Below are 10,141 nucleotides of genomic sequence, written 5' to 3' on the forward strand. Positions count from 1 at the left end.
AAAAAATTGTGGATTTGATTTTAAGGCTATATTTCAAGGACTTCTTGACCAGGAATCGCAGTTTTTAAAATATTTTCTTCAGAGCCCTCTGATCAAGGAGATCGGTCATTCTTTTTTTGGACCTACTGATAAAAAAAACGTGGATTCTAAGGAATATTTTTAAGGACTTCCAAAAATCCTAGATTTTTGAAGAACATAATTCGAAGGTCTTCCTGAAGAAAAAAGTGTGGATTTATTATAATTTTTGTGTCTTTTCAAGGATCAACTGACGAAAAATCTGGGATTTTAAAGCAAAACAGGAATCACAGAATTACTAGGACATCTTGACAACAAATGGTACATTTTTAAAACAAATCCCCTGAATATTTTTAAAACATTTGGAAATTTTTAAGATTTTTTAAGCCCCCTTAAACACTTTCCACAGGCCTTCTGACCCATTTTAGATTTTCAAGAGCATTTTTAAAAATGTACTGAGAAAAATCGTGAATTTTTAAATGTGTTTAATTCTGACAAGAATCGTAGATTTTAGACCAAACGTCTAATTGGAAATTTTTTAAGGATAATTTATTAAGGACCTTCTGACAAGAAATCTTACATTTTAGGAACATTTTATTCAAGAGCCTGCTGATCAACGACTTTAACGAAATTCCTTCCAATAATTGAAGAACCTCATGAACTTACTAAACAAAAATTTTGGAACTTTTTTCAAAGAGATCTCGGCAAGCATTATGTATTAAAAAGGTTTTCCAATAAACTATTGATCAAAAATGGGGAATATTTAAGAACAATTTTTCAAGGACCTTCTGATGAAAATTTGTGGATTTTGAAGCATATTTTTCAAAGACATAAAATTTAATACATTTTTTAGTTCCCAATTTATTTCTTTTTCTTAAATATTTTTTGGGCCAATTTAATTTCAATTTTTAAGAACTTAATTTTTGGGACCGAATATTGTGATTTTGAATAATATTTTCTCAAGGACCAAAAGTTAGGATTTTTTTGAATATTTTTTAAAAATTAAATTTTAAAGGATCTTTTTAAAAAATGGTTTCCTCCTACTAATTCCTGTCATGCAAAATGCATTTTTATACCCTACAACACTATGTGTTAGGGGTATTATAAGTTTGATTGGGCCAGAATTTATGTAACACCTCGAAATATTGGTTTCCCATATAGGAAAGTATATATGGATCTTCCTAGCTCGCCGAGCTGAGTCGATCTAGCTATGTATGTCTCTACAGGTCGCAATTATGTCCCGATCCTTACGAAATTTTGCACGAAGGTGGAGTTAGGGTCAGAATAGAAGCCTATTTCTTTTGGAGATGATCGCCAAATGTTTAGGGGTTGAAATGGAAAAAAAAACTGAAAAAATTTCGAATTTTGCAGGAGCTATACAGGGCGCAATTATAGACCAATCGACGCGGAATTTCGCATGTTGCTAGAGTTTAGGGCGGGGAAGAAGCCTACCAATTTGGGTGGTCATCGGATAATATTTAGCGGGTAAAATAGACCATATTTTTTTTGTTGAAAAAATTCAAAATTTTTCATTAAACCGCGAATATTTTAAATCCCGGCGAAATCATAAAGCCATGACAAGGTTACTTCTGGTCTTTACATTGATGTTAACATCCAACAAAACGGATATATAGCAAAATATGTGCGATATATATGTTTATCAAAGAAGATATGCTTGAAAAATCTCTTATATGTCGAGAACGGCTGAACTGATTTCGACAGTTCTCATTAATTCAGAATGGCCTCTTGGCAGGAAAGAAAAAATGTCTAAAAAAAATCGCATAAAAATATCTCTCTAAAGATGAAAATATTGATTTTGTAAAATTTTCTCATATTTTTTCAATTTTGTCATATTTTTGGCATATTTTCATTTTTTTTTTGAATTAAACATTTGGCAATATTTCTACAGCTAACAAAACTAAGTAGTTAGGATATCCGGATATCATATACAGATCGCATTTATGGCCCGATCCTAACGAAATTTTGCATGGGGATCAGATGAGGGTCAGAATAGAAGCCTACTCTTTTTGGAGATGATCGCCATATATTTAAGGGTTGAAATGGACCAAAAAACTGCAAAATTATCAGCAGGTCATAATTATCGCCCGATCCTCACGCACATTTGAATGGGGGTTACGGGCATTGCAAAAAGCCAAGCAGTTTTGGATGGCCATCAAAAAATATTCAGTGTGTGAAATAGTTTGCCAAATTTTGTAGACAAAATACGAAAATATCCATTCCAGTGACTTTTTGGATAATTCACAAATACAGGAAAGACGCACTTCTAACTATTTCGATAACGCTGATTTCGTTAAGGAATATAGTCAAAAGTCTTTATCTCATATAGATGCGTTTCAGTCAAAAACCAATTATAAATGTTAATATTTTGCCACTTCTGAGAGATTATAGGTCTTTGGGAAATATTGATTCCAGATCTAGGAAGACCATTTACGTGCAACATCTGCCAATAAATTGAAAATGAGCAAATTAGTTTAAGTTGCTATTATTCGAAAATTAGAGAACGAAACCAGATGGTTTTCTTTTATTATTTGTTACAATATCTAGTGGAATTTTTTCGAGTATCTCGCCTATATAAACTGTATGGTTTATTATAGTGTTGTAGGGTATTCAACGGTCGGCCCCGCTCGGCTGTAGCCTTTGCTTACTTGTTAAGAATATTTTTCATGGGCATCCAGTTCAAACGTTGATAATTTTCAAGGAAATGTTTTAAGGGACTCCTGAGTATAAATTGTAGACTTTTAAACAATTTTTTTCAAGATCTTTTTGTTTATTATAGAAGGTTTTTTAGAAGGTTTTTGTAGATTTTAGAAAACGATAACATTTTCCCTGGGACTAAATATTGTAGGTATACAGGAGCAAAATCGTGCTATTTTAAGAACATTTAGCTGGGGACTAAAAACGAAGATCCAGAAATAGCAATTTTACAAGGTCCATTAATATTTGAAAAAATCTGGAGCAAAATGCGAGGATTTTTAAAGTTTTTAAAATCTCGTGGGTAGACCAACTCTTAGCAAAACAATAGGTAAGGTAAATTCCATATAAAACAGTACCTCCAAATTACAACTAAATCAGTTACAATTGCATATTTTTTAGTGACTCACTCCTGTTACAAAATATAAGTATAACCTCCTTTAACGGAACCTTTAAATTTTAAGGATTTCGCATGATGGAGACTTTTAAAATTAAGAGTTTAAAAACTTATTTTCATTTTACTTGTTTTTCCTTGGTTTGCCGATGCTTAGTCTCGAACTTCCGCGGTGACATTCTTTAGTTTAAACAACTCACTATTTTCAAACTAGTAATGAAAGTGGTAAATTTTAATATAAGTTGGTAGTAGGTTACTCCTTTCATTTGGCTGCCAAAATTTTTAATGGGTGTATAGGCAAAAATTTAGCTTTTTTGAAAAAAAGTGCACTTTCATACTTGTTACGTCGGTGTATTAGATTTTAGCCACTTCAAAACAACAATTCCTTCTGTTAAATCATTCAAATGATTTTTTAATATTATTTAAATTTGATTTGTTGCTCAAAGAGCATTTTTGAAAACATAACATTATTTAAATTAATTATTTTCAGTACTTAATATTTTAACGCTACAAGAGCCACCTTAATGTCATTTTTTCTGTTTTCCCTTTTCTATTATTTACTTTGAATTCGCCCTAAAGAGAATCCATCATAACTAGCATTGTTATTGTAAATATGGATGAGCAGTCAGACGATCAAGTGATAGGCAGAGAACGCACATACGTACAAACATACATACATACGTTGAGTGCATCATATCTGTTTATGTTATTGCTCTGCCTCTGCTGATCGCTCTGCTGCTATTCAATGCAAAAAATATTGTCCCGCTATTCCTTTGGTTCTTAAACCAGAATAGAAAAGAAATAAAACATTCTTATTTGAAACAACTAAAGAGTGAAGAAGTGTTTTAATTTGGTGACGGGCTAGAGGCAAACAAAAAAGGAAAAAATAACCCAACACAGTGGTTGAGTAAAAATTGCAAATTAATTTTGGAGAAAATTGCATAAAAATTAAGCTAAAAGTGGAACTAAACGAAGGCGAGAATTTTGGCGTGTCTCAACAGAGGAAGAAAATATTTGGACAAATTGCTCTTCCAGGAGAAAGAACTTGCTCAGGGAATTCTACTTGCAATTGGATAACCGTGGTCAGATTAAAGGCGGAGAGGTGTATTAAAACACCTTTGTCGTAAGTGGCCCTATAGACAACACAATTGCCCAGAGTAAGTCAATTTACATACTCAAGTCGAACCCTTGAGTTAGGAGTGTGTTTAATTACATATGAAACATATTCCGGGGTTGTCAAAATAGGCAATCCTCAAACATTGGCGACCGTGACAGGACACTTGTGTCTTTTTAACCTACAATTTTTGCTCCATTTTACCCAAGTGCATTTGGATTTTGTTTGCCCGCCTTTTTACTGTCAGCCATTACTCCGTCATTTTGCGAAAGAATCGAAGCCATTTTTATAAGCGATAAGGAATATTGCTGAATTGAAAATTTAGAGTGAGACAGCATTCTCGCGTACTTTTCAGCTAATTTTTTGCTGCAATTTCTAAAACTATCGTATTGCTTCTTTCTCAGAGGGAAATTGTTGCTCAAGTGGCTGAACCTGAAAATTAGACTGAGACGGCATTCTCATATACCGACTTCTCTTTCTTGCGCAACATAATCCTATCATCGGTAAACAACGGAAAACATTTTTACACAAATTTATAATAAATTATAATTCCAAATGACTGATGAACAAGTCCAGGGTTCCCAAAGGGACACAACCCTTGAGGAATTGAAACAACAACGTGGCTCATCAAAGGGGAGTATGACCCGAATTAAAAATATAATTGAATCCAACACTTCATTGTCTCATACAGAACTTGAGTGTCGTTTGGGAATTGTAGAATCCCACTACAAGCAAGCTTCTTACTACCAAAGCCAGATAGAAAGATTGTCTCCCAGAGATAATGGAAGAGCCGAAATTGAGGAACTATATGTTTCAATTAAAACTAAAATTCTTACTCAAATTGGGCAAGATAGACGTCCTAGTGTAACTGATCAATCTTTTGTGTTGCCTCATGTCCCATCTAATAGATTACCCAGCTTAAAATTACCGAAGTTTGACGGGAAATATCTGGAATATAAGAACTTTATAAATACGTTTAACAATTTGGTCCACAATGACCCAAATATTTCTACTTCGGAAAAATTCAACCACTTACTCTCGTGTCTTAGTGGGGAAGCGCTTGCAACCATAAAGGCATTCCAAGTCACTGATGAAAATTATTCTAGTGCCCTTAAAAGATTGAAGGAGCGGTACGATAATGACACACTAATCTTTCTTGAAAATGTGACATCAATGTTTGAACTTCCGAAGTCCAATAAACCTGTTCCAAAGCAATTGAGAAATATTGTGGATACAATTTCTGCTCTCTATAGCTCTTTGAAATCCCTTGGCTCCTTTGAACAAATTTGTGATGCCTTCATAATTCATCTCGCAATGAGCAAGGTTGATTCTGAAACCAAACAACGATGGGATGAATACATCGATTACTCTAAATTACCCTCTTGGACTGAATGTTGCTCCATGTTGGACAAGCGTTGTCAGCAATTGGACGCACAGTGCCGACGGTCTTCAAAACAGCATAACCCTACCATAACAACAAATTACTCACATAGTAATAATCAAAAACAACATTCATTCGTAACAAAAAATGTGGCTCAAGATTTTGTGTGCAGTCATTGCTCCAAATCGGGTCATATGATATCAACTTGTCAGCGGTTCATCGTTCTTACTCCTAATCAACGAATTGAACAAGCTAAGCAACAAAAACTTTGCCTCAACTGTTTATCAAAAGGGCATGGTTACATACAATGCCCCTCAAAATATTCATGTAGATTTTGTAAACAACGTCATCACTCGCTTCTTCATAAGCAATTAGAACCAACCTGTCCCCAGAAAGAAGAAGAACCGTCATCATCATCTGCTGCTACAGATAGCACCTTTCAAAACAAACCCAGTCCCCAAGTGAGTGCTGTTATTCTTGCTACTGCATTAGTATTGGTTCGTGACTCAGAGGGAAAATATCAATTGGGCCGTGCTCTGCTTGACTCTTGCTCTCAAGTTAACTTCATAAGTGAGACATTATGCAAATCTCTTAATCTCAAGAAATGCACAAATTCAACAGATGTCTCTGGAGTTGGCTCTTCGAAGTTGAGAGTCACTCATAAAACACAAACGACAATAAGATCTCGTCTTAATAACTTCAATATGTCATTAGAGTTCCTGGTTTCTCGCAATATAACTGGTTATCATCCTGATGAGAATCTTTCCGTTAATGATTTCAATTTGCCCTCCAACATAGAGCTAGCTGATCCAGAATTTCATCGTCGACGAGGAATCGATATTTTACTCGGAGCAGAATCATTCTTTTCGCTCTTATCCGTTGGTCAAATTAAACTTGGAGAAAATTTGCCCACTTTACAAAAAACTCTCTTGGGATGGATTGTCTCTGGAAAGTATACAAGTCAAACGGCAATATCATCACAAAGGTCTACTTACTCCATTGTACAACACAAAGATATTTTCCAAGAGATAAATAAAAATATTGAAATGCTATGGAAAATTGACGTCGTTGAAAGCAAATGCCAAAATATGTCCCGAGAACAAAAAGTATGTGAAGACCATTTTGTGAAAAATGTATCAGTTCAATCGGATGGACGCTTAATGGTGAGATTACCCTTTAAAGGTGACCCAAATGTGCTTGGCGATTCACGAGACATTGCCTTGCGTCGTTTCTTTTCCATAGAGAGAAAATTGAACAAAAACCCTGAATTAAAAGAGGATTACTCACAATTTCTTAAAGAATATGAGGAATTGGGCCATATGTCTCAGGTGGACGACACTAATATTTCAGTTCCCAACTATTACATACCACATCACTGTGTTCTTCGCCCCAGCAGTGTGTCGACCAAGTTGCGTGTTGTTTTCGACGCATCATGTCGAACCTCTTCACAAACATCCCTGAATGAAATTATGATGGTGGGTCCAACAATCCAGAACAATTTATTAATTACTCTGCTTCGTTTCAGGTGTCATCGTTACGGAATGACAGCTGATATCGTCAAAATGTATCGTCAGGTTTTGGTTCACCCTGAGGATAGACAACTTCAGCTTATACTGTGGAGAGATGACTCCACCAAACCGATAAAAACATTTGCCCTCAACACCGTTACATACGGGACAGCTTCGGCACCATATCTCGCAATTCGAAGCCTACATTATGCCGCAGAACGTTTTCCCAACCCATACGAAGTAGGAAAAGGCATAATCATGAATGATTTTTATGTCGACGATATGGTTACTGGAGCGGATGACCTTGTATCTTTAAAACGCATTAAGAACGAAGTCACCGAAATTTTATCTTACTCGAAATTTTCACTCTCGAAATGGCATAGCAATTACCCAGGTTATGTCTCAAGTGAAGATGAAGTAAAAGAAATGAAGCTAAATGATGACGTCACAAGTACTTTGGGTATGACATGGCACTCAGATAATGACACATTCCATTTTGAGTTTCGCCCATCCAAAACGTATGCACATAATACGAAAAGAAACATTCTTTCCCTGACGTCGACGCTCTTTGACCCAATGGGTTTAATAAGCCCTCTCATCATCAGGTCAAAAATATTGCTCCAACATCTTTGGATCATAAAATGTGATTGGGATGAATCAGTTCCTCAAGAAATTGAATCAGCGTGGGAATCCATCATGGCTGATTACAATAATTTGTCTCAAGTAAAGATTCCTCGATACATTCGACTGCCAATTCAACTAACATAGAGGTCCATGGATTTGGAGATGCTTCAATAAAGGCATATGGTTGCTGTTTATATCTTCGCTGTGAAGATTATTTGGGAAACATAGCAGTAAATTTAATCGCATCAAAGTCAAGAGTTGCGCCTTTGAAAACGAGAACATTGCCTCGATTAGAGTTGTGTGCTGCTCATTTACTCGCAACCTTCTGGAGCCAATTAAAGCAATATTTTAAATTCCCGATTTCTCAAATCTACTTTTGGTCGGATTCTCAGATTACTCTTCATTGGATTAAGTCCCACTCTTCAACCTTGTCTACTTTTGTGGGTAACAGAGTAGCTGAGATTCAAGAAACTTGCCCTGATGTCCTATGGCAATATGTTCCTACTGAACACAATCCCGCTGATTTAGTATCCAGAGGTTGTTCTGTCTCCGATATATTGGTTTCGCCTTGGTTCGTAGGCCCTTCCTTCCTTGTGGGTCCATTTTTCAATTGGCCAAATTATTCTGGCCCAAGTCTAAGCGAAGCGGACATGCATCTTGAAAGACGAAAAATTACATTGATAACAAAAAAGGAGGACTTACCCTATATCCTAAAAGCAGTCCATAAATTCAGTAACTATTTAAAATGTCTCAGAATATTCTCATATATATTTCGAATTCGTTCAAGGAAATCGCTTCACTTGCCCTCTATATCTCCAGATGAGTTGACACATTCTCTCCATAGGATAGTCTGGTGCATTCAACAACATTATTTTTCGGAGGAATTCCTTGAAATATCAAAGCATGGATTTGTCTCTGGTCAGCTGTCATCATTGGCTCCATTTATAGAAGATGTCTCTGGAGTGCAATTAATAAGAGTTGGCGGCCGATTGTTAAATGCCGAGCTTACACCAGAGATGAAGTTTCCTTTGCTCCTGCCCAAAACCGATCCCTTCGTAAAAATCATGGTGATCTACATTCATCGCTCTAATTACCATGCTGGTCCAAGAGCCTTAGTATCTTTGGTTCAGCAGCAATTTTGGATTGTCAATTGTCGGTCTTTGGCCCGAAAGGTGGTTCATCAGTGCATACATTGCACAAGATACAAACCGAAATTACTCACTCAGGTAATGGGCAACTTACCCAAGGATCGAGTTACCGGTTTCCGCCCATTTGATGTTGTTGGAGTTGATTTTGCTGGTCCCATACCAACGTATCTCAGGATTCGAGGGAAAGCTCCATCAAAATCCTACATTGCTGTCTTCGTTTGTTTCGCATCAAAGGCAGTACACCTAGAAGCGGTATCCGACTTGTCCAGCGAGGCCTTCATAGCAGCATTAAAGCGGTTTGCTGGCCGCAGAGGTGTACCGTCAAGAATTTATTGCGATAACGCTACCAATTTTGTTGGAGCAGAGAGGAAATTGAGTGATTTTCATAAATTTTTCCACCTCGACAAAAATAAGGAAGCAATTGCTCATTATTCATCTGCGAAGTTCATAGAATTTTCCTTCATTCCTCCCAGAGCTCCTCATTTTGGTGGACTATGGGAAGCTGCTGTGAAATCAGCTAAAGGCCACTTGCTCAGAACGCTCCCTAGTGCTCGTCTTACATATGAAGAGCTATGCACAGCCCTTGTTGAAATAGAGGCAATTTTAAATTCCCGTCCTATCTGCCAGATATCCACAGATCCCAACGACTTAGAAGCGCTTACTCCAGGGCATTTACTCATTGGTTGCCCGTTGCAGTGTATTCCAGAGAAGATAAAATATGACTCTGACATTTCTCATCTACAACAGTGGCAACGAATCTCAGCCATAAAGTCTCATTTCTGGAGCAGGTGGCACACAGAATACTTGGCTCAGTTACAAAATCGTTATCGCTGGAAAAACCCACAACAAATTCTTCAAGTCAACGATATGGTGCTCATACACGAAGACAATGTTCCCCCCATGAAATGGGCCATCGGTCGTGTTACCAAACTTATTCCAGGAGCAGACGGTTTTGTTCGAGTGGCAGAAGTCAAGACATCACAAACTACATTAAAGCGTCCCGTGGTAAAGTTAGCCGTACTTCCTAAAGAATAAAGTTTGATTGAAACCAGGGTTTCAATGGGGCCCGGGATGTTAAATCACTCAAATGATTTTTTAATATTATTTAAATTTGATTTGTTGCTCAAAGAGCATTTTTGAAAACATAACATTATTTAAATTAATTATTTTCAGTACTTAATATTTTAACGCTACAAGAGCCACCTTAATGTCATTTTTTCTGTTTTCCCTTTTCTATTATTTACT

At 36.4% G+C, this 10,141-nt stretch overlaps 1 protein-coding gene across 1 annotated transcript; it reads left to right on the forward strand.

Moving 5' to 3' along the window:
• The first annotated feature begins 5,549 nt into the window (after positions 1-5,549).
• On the forward strand, positions 5,550-9,931 carry LOC131802210 (uncharacterized). Its single transcript, XM_059121907.1, has 2 exons — positions 5,550-7,642; positions 9,685-9,931. Exons 1-2 carry the CDS (start codon positions 5,550-5,552, stop codon positions 9,929-9,931), a joined length of 2,340 nt encoding a protein of 779 aa, XP_058977890.1.
• The last annotated feature ends 210 nt before the right edge of the window (positions 9,932-10,141 follow it).

The sequence above is a fragment of the Musca domestica genome, unplaced genomic scaffold (genome assembly GCF_030504385.1).
Source record: "Musca domestica strain aabys unplaced genomic scaffold, Musca_domestica.polishedcontigs.V.1.1 2, whole genome shotgun sequence".
Classification (NCBI taxonomy): domain Eukaryota; kingdom Metazoa; phylum Arthropoda; class Insecta; order Diptera; family Muscidae; genus Musca; species Musca domestica.

Bases quoted from the DNA above. Each gene is read 5' to 3' on its own strand.
- LOC131802210 (XM_059121907.1), top strand. From the start codon at position 5,550: ATGAGCAAGGTTGATTCTGAAACCAAACAACGATGGGATGAATACATC. The intron at 7,643-9,684 runs GTATGCACATAA...TTTCTGGAGCAG, and splicing joins GAGTTTCGCCCATCCAAAAC to GTGGCACACAGAATACTTGG.